The sequence below is a fragment of the Phasianus colchicus genome, chromosome 3, assembly GCF_987193195.1.
Source record: "Phasianus colchicus chromosome 3, bPhaCol1.hap1.1, whole genome shotgun sequence".
Classification (NCBI taxonomy): Eukaryota; Metazoa; Chordata; class Aves; order Galliformes; family Phasianidae; genus Phasianus; species Phasianus colchicus.
In genome coordinates, this window is record NC_143438.1 from 38,874,605 (window position 1) to 38,888,700 (window position 14,096).

Consider the following 14,096-nt stretch of genomic DNA (forward strand, 5'->3'; position numbering starts at 1 on the left):
GGAGAGATTTTGCTGTGGTCTAACGGCTGATTGGAAGAGGCAATCATTGTATCTGCGGTCGGAGGATTAGCGGAGAAACTTTTATTGCTCCCTTTTGTGAGTGCGTGTGTATAAATGGAGAAGTCTCTTCTCCAAGAGGAGCATCCTTTCGGTTGGCATCAGGTGCAACTCAGGGAGGGACTGAGAGCATTTCTCTCATCCGTGAGCTGAGGGGCGAGGGGAAACGACCCCTCTTCTCTCACTCTTCTTTCTCCAGTTCTGAAATCGTTCCTTCCCCACCACTGCCGCCTCCCCGTTCCTCCCCTCCCCTTCCCTTCCCCTGCTCTGGATGAATGGAAGAGTCTCCAGGGTTTCCTCCTGTTCCTCGCCCCGGACCAGAGCAGTAAGGGGACATCACTAACCCTCATCCGTCTCCGTCTCGCTCCATCCGTTCCCGAGAGGACTTCAGACGGTGCCATGTGTTTTCAGCCTCTCGCCGCTGCAACCACTTGATACCACGCAACGCGCAGGGAGAGAGAGAGGCTTTTGCAAAATGGATTTGTTCGATTTTAAAGGATTTCTTCTCTAATAAGGATCGCATTGCACACAAATATGACTAAATCCCCTATTTGGTAAATCTTTCTTCCCCCACCCCTCCTCTTTGGGTTCCCTCCCGCCCACCCCCACCCCTTCAGAGGAGCAAGCACGGGGAGCTGATGACGGACCCATTAATCCCTTCTTCAATGCATCAAAAGAAGCCGAAGGGCTGGAAGTCGCTGGGCGCGGAGTCCTGCAGGAGATGTTTCCCTCCGCTCTGGGTTCTGTATGAAGCTGGGGACTAAGGCTCGGCTCGCCCCGCCGCCGCCCGCCGGCACCCGGAGGCGCGGGTCGCCGCCGTGCCCGCTGCCGCGATGCTCCGCTGCCGGCAGTGCTGCCGGGAGCTCGCCGTGATGGGATCGAGCCGGCCGTGATCGGTGGAAGGCGGCGAGGGAGAGAGCGAGCGGGAGGAAGGGCTGTTCCGCTCCGCTTTGTGTGGGCTCCGCGTTTTGGTGTTTTTTTGTTTTTCTTTTTCTTTTCCTACTTCCATCCTCTCCCAGCCACTGGAAGTCCTCCCGTATCTAAATGGAATTAGTGGAGACCGAAGCCCCTTGTGTAAGGCACAGACATGACCCATGGGCGCAGCTTCCTTCACAGTGAGTATCTCCTCCCGCCCAGTCTTACCTTCCGCTGCCCCCACAACTCGTCCAACGGGACCCCACGGCAAACTCCCCCTCCCCCCCCCCCCCCAAAACACCCCCTTCGCCCCTTCCCCAGCACCCCCCTGCGGTACGGTGGGGGGAGGTCTGTGTCTCAACGCCGCACTCCCGTTCGGGCTGTCTGCTGGTTTTCACCTTGGTGCGACGCGTCTAAATGGCTTTCGGCGTGCTATGGGGGAGAGGGGAAGCGGCACCCCTGCTGCCCCGCTCGGGACTAGAACCGGCGGTCCCAGGGGCGGCCATGGGATGCGAGGCTCCAGGAGCGCTGCGCCCATCGCCCGTGGGCTCCGCGCCGGCGGTTCCCCCCCCGCACCCATCCCCCAGAGTGGTCCTCCCCGAGCAGCGGGGGGCACCGAAATGCACCGAGACCTGGGGCTGCGTGTTAGGACCCTCTCCTCCTGACGCAATGTTGGAGAGGATCCTCACTGCCGGAGGGGCACAATTCCTTTCACCGCCTCGCTATGCGCCCACACCTGTAAAACAGCAGTGCTACGGCTGGGTACGGCTTTTCCAAAAACTCTTCGCCTGGCTAAACCATGTTCATGCCAAATCATAGCCTCCAAAAAGCTTCCTGGCAGAGAGATAAACCTCTTAAATGTGAGGCTTGCAACGGGAAAATGCACAAATCCATAAAGATTCAAAGATGCGCAATCAGTGGAAGTAGAAAGTGTGATTATAATTACACTGATGATTAGGAGAGGAAAGAGAGGAAGAAGGCAGAGAGAATGCAACAAGAAATTTGGTGGAAACTCTTTGAATTAATTCCCAAACCCAAATAATGCCAATATTGTTGGTGTAATGCTAAAGCTTCCCAAGGGACAGCTTTGAATGTGTAAAGACAGTGTGATTGGTCTCTTTGGAGGGGTCCTTTTTTTTTTTTTTTTCCTGTGAAAATGTTCTTTTCTGGTGGTTTGAAAAAGAAAAATGCAAGAGATCACAGCATAGAATGGACGATCATGACTGCCGGAGTGAAAGGTATCATGTTATCTTTCCCTGTTGACCCCACAATTTTACTTACTTTCTGGCACCGTATGTATTTTGGCAATGCTGGTGTTAATGCCACTGTATCAAGAAAAAAATTTTAAACATGAGAGAAGTATTTCACTACAAGTGATGGATATGATATGTGCAGAAAAATCTTTGCATCTCTCCACCTCTCTTTCTCTCTCTCTCTCTCTCTTTCTTTTTTTTTTTTTTTTTTGTTACATTTTACATTTTATTATCATATTTATTTTGACTCTTTGTGATGATAAGTCAGTGTAGCTCCCTGCTTTGGAATAATACAGTTCTGCAACTTGGAAGCACTCCTTCTAGCGGTTAGCTGGAATTGAAAAGACCTGTGTTTTTCTATCATCTCTGTAATTATATCTCAGTGACTTGGTTCAAGTCTTAATTTTCTGGACTTCAATTTTAACATTTAGAAAAGGAGAGTTGATAGATAAAGGTGACTGAAGGGACCCTGTAAGAAAAAGACATGAATTGTGATTAATAGTCTAAGAAGAAACATTTCCCGTAGGGTTTGTTTAGCTACTGTTCTGCCTATACTAGCTTTCATAAAGAATCCTGTCTCCACATTCTAGCACCAAACCTCCTTAAATATGGAGAAATTTGGTTTCAGCTGGTGAGAATTATGGGCATAGATGCAGTGTGTTCACTGCATGAAACACAACTAAGTGAATGAGCAACTTACTGAATGCGCAAAACCTTCATTGCCTCCAGATTCTGACATAGCCGATGGTCAGAATCCCAGCAAGAATGCTTTTCCAGAATCCATCCCTGAGGAGCATAAGGGCATGAATCGTTGGGTAGCATCCAGATCTGAGCAGAAGATGCAATGTTCTCACTGAATGCCCATGACACAGAAGAGTTTTTAACTACCAGCCCTGCCAATATCCGTCTCTTTTAGCTGGGAGATTCAGGGACTGTGAGCCTGACCAAGAAACAGAGAATGTGCTGCCAAGACTTCATTTTCCCAGCACTTCAACCTTTCCCTGCTTAACAAGGTAGCCGTCATGCACACCTAAAGCCTTCTGTCACACAGGAAGGGTCAAAGGCATAGAAATAGATCTTGAAGCTAAGCTATTTTCAGAAGGACCACTGGGGATAAGAAGAGGAAAGCACACCATTCAGTCATATGTGTTGAAGCCACCAATTCCTCCATATAGTCAACGATACAAACAGAAGCTGATGGATCCAAAATACTAAGGATAAACAGACAAGTTCATCTCCACTTTAACTTTAGTGTTGCCTGAGCACTAAGTCTGGGCTTTATGCCAAACTCACTGGGGTCAAAATCCTGAGCACTCCAGGAACTCGTACTCTTGCTATCCCACTTTCTCCTGGAAATAGCTGGAGAAGACCAGGCAGGTGGGAAAAAATCATAGAACTATGGTATGGCTTAGATTGGAAGGGCCCTCAAAGCCCACCCAGCCCCACCCCATTCCATGGGCAGGGCTGCCCAGGGCCCCATCCAACCTGGCCATGAGCACCTCCAGGGATGGGGCACCACAGCTTCTCTGGGCAGCTGTGCTAGTGCCTCAACATTACCATCATCATTCTGTGATTTCTCCATCAGAGAGCTGGCTAGTTATTTTGGTCTTCTGAAGCAAAATTATCTGAACTACTATTGATCTGAACATTTCCCTCTTAGCTTTTTCTAGTTGAAACATTATATTCTGTAACACCCAAAACTCAAGAACTGTCTCCAAGTTGAATTCTATATTTGTTCCCAAGAGCCACATCTGTCCTACCATGGTTGGAGATTATTTATAAAACAGACTGAAGCTTAACTGCTGCATAAAGCAACATACTCTGGTCAAGTCAAACAAACTAGATTAGTGAGACTATTAAACACACATAATAATTTATTTCACTGAGGATTTGCATATGAAAACCTCAGCCCTCACTTCTTTCATAGTCCCAGTACTTATTTTTTAATTTTATTATGCCTTGATAAGAAACCAAAGTGATTTGGTGGCACTGAAACTTAATAGGTCTTTGTCTACTTTGGTTGAATACAGCTTTTTTTTTTCCTTTATTTCTGGCCCAAGCTATGATTATATAAATAAATATTCCTAAAATGTTTTGTTTTAATATTAAAGAAGGCAAAATAAAATAAGAGGCAAACATTAATGCTTGGAAATTGCATTTTAAGCCAAATAGTTCTCCTCTTTATTTGAATACATTTACAAAGATAAACACTTACATGGGCAGGTTACAAGTAAATGAGTTCATATAAAAAGTGAAACTTAAGGATACAAGTAAACATGAAATACTGAATTTTTTACAGTAATTCTATTTAATTTGTGTTCTTTTCAGATGTTTACATTTGATTTAATTGCAGACACTATTACACTATTATACCTAATGCAAATCTCTCTTTCAGTCGTAGCAAGTCTAATCATCCTACATTTGTCTGGGGCAACCAAAAAAGGAACAGGTACGTAAACTTCAGACTTGTTTTACAGTCTTAAGTTTGGTTGTGAGTTGTTAATGTAGGTCTGGAAATTGTTTGTAGACCACTTACTTCCAGTGTCTGTAGTTTGTTCATTTGTTTGCAGTCTGTACAATCCCAAAAATCTAGTGGTGATTTTTTAACAAGTTAGTGACCTTATCCATGGCTAAATCTAACTAAAGGCTCAGCCTGACCTTATCTAGTGGCCTCAAAGTGCCCTCTCTTTCAGAATAGATGTTCATATTTGGTACCAAGCAATTTTGTCTCAAAATCTTTTGATTGCTGAAATAGAATTCAAAATATGAAATAAGGCATCCTGGCTCCTTGTGCAGTGTGGGGATAGAAAAACAGTCTTAGAAACCTTGCATGCTAAGTGAAGTGATGGGCAAGCAGGGAGGGATGCTCAGCACAGTGTGTGTCTGAACATGTGTCTGAATACTCACTCCCTGCAAACCCGAATTCATTTCAGGAGATCAGGATCCATTTCATACTTAGCTTGGATACGGACCATGAAGAAAGAGAAATGCATGCAGAGTCTAAGGCAGATCTCAGGTGGTTAAAATCATCTTTGGAAGGTGCCGACTCCCTCCATTGATCTTAAGAACCTCAAACAACTTGGCTCTGAATATGAGAGGCTTGGTGGGACAGACTTGGATACAGGCACCTGGCTGGGAGCTAAGCACAGGAGGCCGTTTATGATTCCCGTGAACTCTAAAAACTGGTGCTTTTCCTAGAACCTGCTGTCCCTTCAAGTCTAGATTTTTCTCCTCCAATCTTATTTTGGCCTACTAGTTAAAGCACAATGCCCAGGAAGCATCTTTTTCAGCCTGAAAAGATTAAAATCTTTGTCTTCAAGCTCTCTGCCAATGTGCAGAAAGGGAACACAGGAGTTTCAGGGCTAGCAAACGAGGACTGACCCTGCTCTCTGATGACTCACCTTGGAGGAAGAAAGTTCTGGGCTGTGGTTTGTGACCCCGTCTCTGTCAGGTGAATCTAGGCTCACAGCACTGTGAATTAAAAACAGTTCTATTAGAATTCTGGAGTGGTTTTTGTTCTTTTTTTTTTTTTGCTTGTTTGTTTTCTTGATTTTGAGTATTGTTGAGAAGGCACACATTTGAATTTTTTGAAGTACGCAAGGGAGAAACTCATGTCTTCTATTCTTGAGCATGTAATTTAAAAGGCGATGTAAGGATGACTTCCCTCAGATATTCAAGACTCTTCTCTGCTTTGAAAAAATATTTTGAGTGAAAATATCCATAAAGAACAGTTTAATTTCCCTCCAGGTCAATGATCATACTTAGACTCAATAGGAAAAAGCTGATACCACCATCAGATGGAACTGTTTTGTTCTGTAGAGGAGTTCAGAGTGTCAAATAGACATCATAATTTGTAAACTAACCATATGATTTTTAATGTGATCATTTCACAGAAAAGCAGACTACTGCCGAAGGACAGAAACCAGTGCAGTGTGGAACTTGGACAAAATATGCGGAAGGAGGCATCTTCACTTCTCCCAATTATCCCAACAAGTATCCTCCTGACAGAGAGTGTGTCTACATTATAGAAGGTGACCAGCCAATGAATCTTTGTGGTCTATCAACTGTCAAATAAATATTTTACTTTGCTGTATGTGAAGAGTTGATAAAGCTTCTAAGTTCATGATAAATCTTTTCAAGAAGCAAGATATAGAAAAGTTCTATCTCAGCAAATTGTCTTTTTAATAAAAAGATTAAAATACATTGGAAAGCATACTGGGAAATACTGGAAAATGCCAGATTTCCTAACAGACTAATAAAATAGCTTAGGTGTCAAGTATACATAAGTCACTTAGGAATAAACAGTATAATTTATTTTAGAGAATGGATAGAACCTAAAAAGCTGTAATATGACAGAAACCAGAATATTTAAAATGAATAAAAGGCATGAACACAGGTAACTCGAATGCTTTCAACTCCTCATATCAATTTTTTAAACTTGTCATAACTGAATCAGGGATGATAAGCACATCTAGATGAAGTACAGTAAAGAAGGTTATGCAGAAAACATCCATACAGTGAGCATAAAAATATTTTCTACACAAGTGTTCATAAGAATTGAAAATAAGGAGATTAACAAAATGAAACAACAAGAAAAAACAGCGCAGAAAATAGTAAATGTAAAATCCAGTTCTCAATGAGTAGATAGTTGAAGGTCTGGAGTTGAAGTAAAAAAGGCTTATTACATACCTCTAATTTCTTTTCATGAATCTTAGCAAAATGGATGTGAAGGGATTCTTGTAAAAAGGAATCTGCTGAAGGTAACAAAAGATTAGATACTGTTGGAAGCTGGTAACAGAAAAGATGAATCATGAACAGAAGTGGTAAGGCCCTGAAACTAAAAAGATTAATGTGTGAGTTGTGATTACATGCAAAATACAACACTGATGATTGCTCTATCCACGCTGAGTTGGAAAGAGCTATTAATTTCACGTGCTGGAACCAGGACCCGTAGAAATATATATATATATTTTTTTTTAAAGATGCTGATTGTTCCAAGAAAGATTTTGAAAGCTGTATAGATCATTCTAACTAAATTAACTGCTTTAGAACCCTCCAAAAAACACTTAGAGAAAACAGTTTGTCTTTCAAAACCTAGTGCTGATTTACTAATAGAAATACATTTCATAAAAATCTTTCAGAGAAATGATGGATGGTAAATGTTGTATGTATAGTTTGAAAATAAATAAATAAATAAATAAGATATCTGAATTACACTTTAGTGATAAGTAAATTGACTGAAGTCAGACGTAAAGAGATGGTTACAAATCAGGGAGTCAACAAGCCCTTTGAGATAAATTTATGCTTCTCCAGTCTTCCAGAATTCTTCCAATGTAAGTCTGGAATTTAAGCAGATGTATGGTAAGTATGTCAGTTCTTTCATAGTTTAAAGAAAATCAATAATAATAATGAGTATATAGGTTCCATAAGTTCTACTTAGTACTATATTGTGATATTTTTGTATCATTTATGTTGCTAAATCCAGGTCTTTTTGCACACTGCAGTGAAATGATCTCAACATTCCCCTAAGGAGGGGAGGAAACATGCCTGTTTTATTTTCTAGGAACTGAGACAGAGACAAAGAGAAAAGTGGTGGAAAAAATGAAAAAAAAAAAACCAACAACAATAACAACAACAAAAACCCATCAATTCTGTAAACTCTAATCCAGTCTCTTAAGCCATGAGGAATTCCTTCTGTTAGTAAGAAGGTGCCTGAAATATATTTATTGTAAGGACCTGTCTTTATTATTTTAAGTACTTATGAAAAGATAATTAATAAAATGAAAAGTGGTAGAATCTGCTATTGAAATAGACTGCTTTAGAATAGTTCAAATTGGAAATATCGAAGTATAGGAAAGAAATACTTAAACATCTGTGTTCTAGATGATGAAATCCTATGTTGACAATTTTGTAGTAATATCCATGCAGTAACAGAAATGATATGAATTCAACAGATATCTTTATATTCTATGGGATAAATTGATTTTAGTCTTTTTGCTTCATGTCCAACTGTGTTGAGCAGTCTGGATTCCAACTGGGTAGTTTAAAACCTATGATGATGTCAGCTGTATTGTATGTAATTTGATGGGAATCATGCATGCTGCACAACACATTCATCTCTGCCTTTTTCTGTCTTCCAAAATGGTCAAGAATAGAATGTTTTTAAAAAATCACCAAAGTGTAGAGATGTCTGAGAAACCATACTTTCAGAAGTATCAGTTTTGGAAAAGGGCAAAAGGGACATTCTGAAGTAATCTTTTGTACTTAAAGTAATGTATCTGTTCCAATTCTTTTTACAACAGCTAAAGAGAGCATAAAATGACAAAGAAGGCTAGCCAATGAAGATATTCTTGCATATCTTTTGTGCATTGTAATATTTTCTAATCCAAGACATAAATGTCTATAAACATCTCTCTTTACATCTTATTCCTATATTTATTATTGAGATTCTAGCATGCTTGGAATAGCTTCTGTCTGCTGTTATATACCAAGTATCAAACTACAGGGACTGTTGATGTGATCCAGACTAGCATTTCTATACTGAGGTCTCCTCTTTGTATATCTTAGCTCAGTGTGCCAGTACAATAGAGGTTTGACCACTGTGTAACCCAACTATAAATATGTATATGGATCAGCAGGTTCTTTCCTGCATGCTTGCTTTCTTTCCTTCATTTTTTTGCTATCAAACACTATCAAGGGTAAATTCTGATGGCTTTCCACAAATACAATTCTGACTGACTTTAAAAGATTCAAGTGAGCACTGCAGCACATAGTCTGTTATAATAAAATTGATGTTCATCTCACGATGCAAGTTTTCCCTCATATTTTAGGTCATCTTAAGTGTAAGCAAGCCTTTTATCATTTCAGAATTATATTGGTGAATTAAGAGAGCTGGCAAAAATTGCCATGATCATACACTGTGAGCTTTTAAAAGTGAACAGGATTTTTGATTGTAGAGTCTATACTAGCAAAGTTGTAAACAGATCAAACAGATAGAACTTTCTTTTTTCTTTTTCCTTTTTCCTTTTTTTCCTTTTTTTTTTTTTTTTTTTTTCCCCATTTTTTTCACTTATCTTTTGGTTGTAATGACAATTAACTTTTGGAACAGCCAGAATTTTTTGAAGTCCAGGTTGGATGCCTTTCTAAAAGTTCTTTAGGTCATCCAGAAGTTATGGACTCTGTACAAAAGATTTTATGCTATAAAGCAGCTTCTGGTGAGTCCCATCTACCTTTCAATATGAATCAAGATTTTTTTCTTCTTTCTTGTTGTTGTTGTTGTCATTTTTTGTTCAATCCTATTGGGCATATAGAGAATGTAGGAAATAGCTGAATGTATACATTAAGATCTCCTTTGGGATTAATTTTACCCTTGTTTCACATGTTCATGACTCTTACGTGGCAAAATTCACAGCTGCTTGGAACAAACACAGGAGCAGCATTAGACTTTGCCAGACTGCAGAAAATTGGGCACACATACTCTAGAGGGAAAACAAATAGGAGTTTTTTAGAAGCAATCTTTTGTTGCTGTTAAAAATATGTGAGCAGTAGGACTGTCATACTTTACATAGTATATTTTTAGAGCTGTTTTGGAAATAAATAATCTTAATACTTACATGTTTTTATCAGCTCTTCAGTTTTTACTAAATAAATGCTTATATATAAATACAGTTATGGACCAGAATTGCTTATGAAGAAAAGTATTGCTTCACTTATGAAGTAAATCTTCCACTTTATATCCTTGTGGAAATTCAGAGTAAGCTTTTTTTTGAAAATCTTCCATTTTTATTCTTAAAGACATTAAACTCTTTACTCCTAGATATTTACCTGTATAAAAATTATCTTCTCTCAAAGTCCTTTCGTATTTCAGGTGTTCAAAAATATTCATCAAAACAAAGAAAAATTCCTCCTTCAAAGGGGATTGTAAGTGTCTTTCCTATCAATAATAGCTGTACAACCAGAAATACTAAGGATCATTCAAAACTGTTAGTACTGTAGTATCCCAGACAGATAATGTTCGATTTTTCATTTCTATGTTGTTTGGTAAATTGAAACATTTTTTGCTTAACTTCCACTGTCACTTATAGTCTCAGAGACTGATCAGAATCTAAATCCTACTTGTGTGTTTTGTTGCAAATGTTCTTCTTCTGTAGCTGGAACCCAAATGACTTTTTTTGTTCATTGAATGTAAAATCTTAGTATAGCTCTTGTAAAAGATAATTAGATGAAAAAGATGACAGACATAAGCATTAAGTAACTTTTCTGCCATATTAAATGTCTTTGAAGAAACATAATTGGAAGCTAACTATGGAAGATATTATGATTTGAAATACAACCAATTTCTGAGATACCTTCAATATATTTCATTTGGACACAGCAGAAACTTTTCCTGTGAACTGTAGTCATAAAATAAGGTTTGAAGATGTAAGATGTGAATGTGATTTACCTGTGAATGAGGACCATTTCATCCCTCCTACTTTGATTAGACAGTGGATTCCAGTCTAGTATGGAATAATTTTTATTTTTTTTTTCTTTTTTCTGTCTTTTTACTGGATTTTTTTTTTTTGTGTGTGAGTACTTATGCATACTTTGTTCTTAGTCATTATTCTAGTCACTGTATTTCTGTAAGGTTTACTGTGATTATATTTGCATACAATGTTGCAGAAAGAAAGCTGTGACACAAGGCATATATTCATACAGTACCTGCTTGCTTTAGTTTACTTATAGCAAGGAAACCTTTTACTGAAGTCAAAGAAAACTGTAAAACTGTGAAAATATACTTTTTTTTTTTTTTTTTTTTTTTTTTTCTGAAGTGTAGGTAAAGTTGGGAATTTGAATTGTGTTTTTATCTCTTGTTATCATTTTCAGGAAGGTCTGGATCACTTTGTTTGGTAGATTATTGCAACAAAATGTTTAACCTTTTGCTCTAAGATGAAGCAGGGAAGTGCATATAAAAGCATGTAGAGAAAAGGTAGCATGAATGCTTACCTAGTATCCCTTTTAATCTCTGCTCAGTCTTCTGTAATCACCACAGTCACTGTAATTATGGAAACAAAAGTGTTGAATTCCTGAGAAGAGTTAAAAGAGCTATCCTCCTTTGAGCTAGTGTGCAGAGAAGTTTGTGACACTTATATAGTGTCCAGACTAAAATAATCTGGGAAGCATTCACTGGGTTTAAGACTGATTGGTGGAATTCTGCAGGAACTGATGAACTCCTTTCATTTTCCTAGTGACCAGTACAGATCCAAACCATTTATTGTGAATGGTCCTTGGCCAGTGAGGAAATCCACATCATGCCTAAGAAGGCTTTTTTGGAATTCTGACTGTCATGGGCCAAAATCATTCTAGCAAGTGATTTTAATGGTTATGGAGTGAGAACTGTCAGTTGCCAACTTCTAGACTCACTTCCTGGCCTTCTTTTATTTAGCACTGGAGAAGCAGACATGATGAATTGTCAGTGCTCCATTCTTAAATCAGAGCAGCCTCTAAGCATGGGAGACCTGGTTGAAAGTTGGGAACTCTTCCCTGGGCACTCCATAAGCTAATGCGATTTTCTTTGATCCTTTAGCAAGAACAAAGCTTGACTAAAAAAAGCCTTTTCTTGGCTTTGTTGGAAAATAAACAAAAGCAGAGGAGAGTAAACTACTGCAACATTTTGATCCTAAAACTAGTTTGCCATGTGAAATTCAGAGTGCTGTATGGAGACTGTGAAAATGGTGCTGTCTTTTCTCAGGCCATACTCCCACTGAGCCAGTTGATACAATATGCAAGTCTGTAGGCCTCAGACTCATTTACCTCCAAGGTCTCATGTTGCAGTAAGGATATAACTGACTTGAAGCTACCTTTTCAGTGTCAAAAATAATACGAATGAACTCAGAGGCAAGTTTATAACCATTTTTACCATTTGGGAAATGAGTCTTGGATTCAATGAAGTCTGCTGAGTATTTAACTTCAGAACTGCCAACCCTTAAATATGAAATGGAATTTGCAACACCATAAAACATTACAATAAAGCTTTTCGTATGTTGATAGCACTGTATTTTGGTTAGTGAGTATGTAAGTCTTACAGAGCATTCTCAAGATCATCCACAATTGCCATTGAGTTCCTGATACTTGACTCTATAGTCCTTAGATGAGAAATGAATAGTTCTCAGCAAATCTCCTTAAATGGAATAAACATACAAAAGATGTTTGTAGATTGAAAAACAATGATTGCTTTCTTCTTCCCAAGTCTTATTTAGTTAAGTTTAAATAAAATTTATTGTAAACATATGAAGACAAGGGTTGAAAAATCTGGACAAAGAATCAGTGATGATGTCTTCCAGTAATTCAGCCTATTGTTATTGCCTAAAAGACCTCCTTCAGAAAGAAAGAAAAAGACTTCATTCAGAATAGCATTAATTGTCATTCCAAGCATTTTCTTTTTCCTGATTTTATTTTTTTCTCATTTTCAAAATAGTTTTATTTTCAGGAGTTCTGAATTTCATGCAATTCTATGTAAAGTCTTAAGTTTTGATTTTACTATTGAATTTTTATGGGCACAGATATTATATGATGAAAGTATTGCAGAGAATACATACAAGTTAATTTCCTAAAACTTTATGTAAATAACAATGAGCCAATAATAAATACTTTCCTAACCTTAAATTCCTTCAAATGTGAAGCAATTAGTAATTTCTGCTTTAAATATTTCATTAAATATAAATAATTCTAATATATTAAAAGTAAAGCTATTAAAATACTCTTTCTTCTCAAATAATCTGTTATTAACTTACTTCTTCAGAGTCTTACAAAATGAACCTATGCTTATTTACATGAAGTAGTTGTAAACGGGTTTTATTTCTGTGATCTTATGTAAAGTGTATAAGATTTATGTCTACATCTTTAGCTTATTTTAATTATTCTCAGTTCTTAAATAAGTAATGAGCTTATCTCAAAAGGTTCAGATTTCAAAATACACACACAATCTAGCTTCTGGTCACACTGATAATTGTCTTATTATTCCTAAATAAATAAATGGAAAGATATTGACTGCCAGAGTGGCAGCATTTGCCTTGTTAAGTATGTGTCCTAGACTTGGAGTTTGATCTTACGTATTTTAATGTGAAAAGAATGGTAAAAACTGGGCAAATTTCTCTACTAACATGTAAACGTAGGACACGATCCCATGAGAGGCATAGATGTGGTGACAATGAATCTTTCTCTTTGCAGAAGACTTTACAGCAAAAACTTTTACTACTACACCAATACCTAAACATATTAATCCAGTATACCTTTTTAACTATCAATCAGGTTAAGCATAGAAGAAGCACATCTCAGGGATTCTGCATCTTTAAAAAATATAAATCTATTAAAAATTATGAATATTTTTCTTTTAACAAAGTATTACAGTTGAACCAGTGACTGTATTGTGTTCCATAGGAGATGACAGGGAAATTTTGTATCTGAGATCATTGTGATTGCTACTAGTTTTAGTACCTATCACTAAGTGTTTTTGTTGTTTATTTTTTTGTCTAAAATGACCACTCTAAAGTTTCTTAAAGGTTATTCTAAATAAAATTTTTTTGCTCTTTAGTAAGTTACTTTTGCTTCATCTTTATTCTTAAATGTGAATTAACTTTACTTTTTCATGTTTAATGAGATAATTGATACGAATTGTACTCAGATCTGCAATTGACTACTGTATGTATGGGAACAGAATTTGTGCTTAGTGCTATACCATTCCGAACAGACTTTTCTTCATCTTTGTATTAATTTTAAAAGTATTCTGATTCATATTTCCCTTCAAATAGAAAACAAGGCTGTTTTTTCAGATACATAAGATTCTTAGAAAGCTGTTGTGTTTGATTGTTCCTAAATTATATTTTGCTTTAC

General features: G+C 37.9%; 1 protein-coding gene across 1 annotated transcript in view; it reads left to right on the forward strand.

Annotated features, from left to right (window-relative positions):
- Nucleotides 1–595: 595 nt before the first annotated feature.
- Nucleotides 596–14,096, forward strand: part of NETO1 (neuropilin and tolloid like 1) — a 66,267-nt gene continuing 52,766 nt past the window's right edge. Inside the window, exons 1-3 of the mRNA XM_090137316.1 lie at nt 596–1,172; nt 4,621–4,674; nt 6,119–6,256. Coding sequence (XP_089993442.1) covers nt 1,145–1,172; nt 4,621–4,674; nt 6,119–6,256 — 220 coding nt within the window. The 5' untranslated portion in view covers nt 596–1,144. The remainder of the gene's footprint in view (nt 1,173–4,620; nt 4,675–6,118; nt 6,257–14,096) is intronic.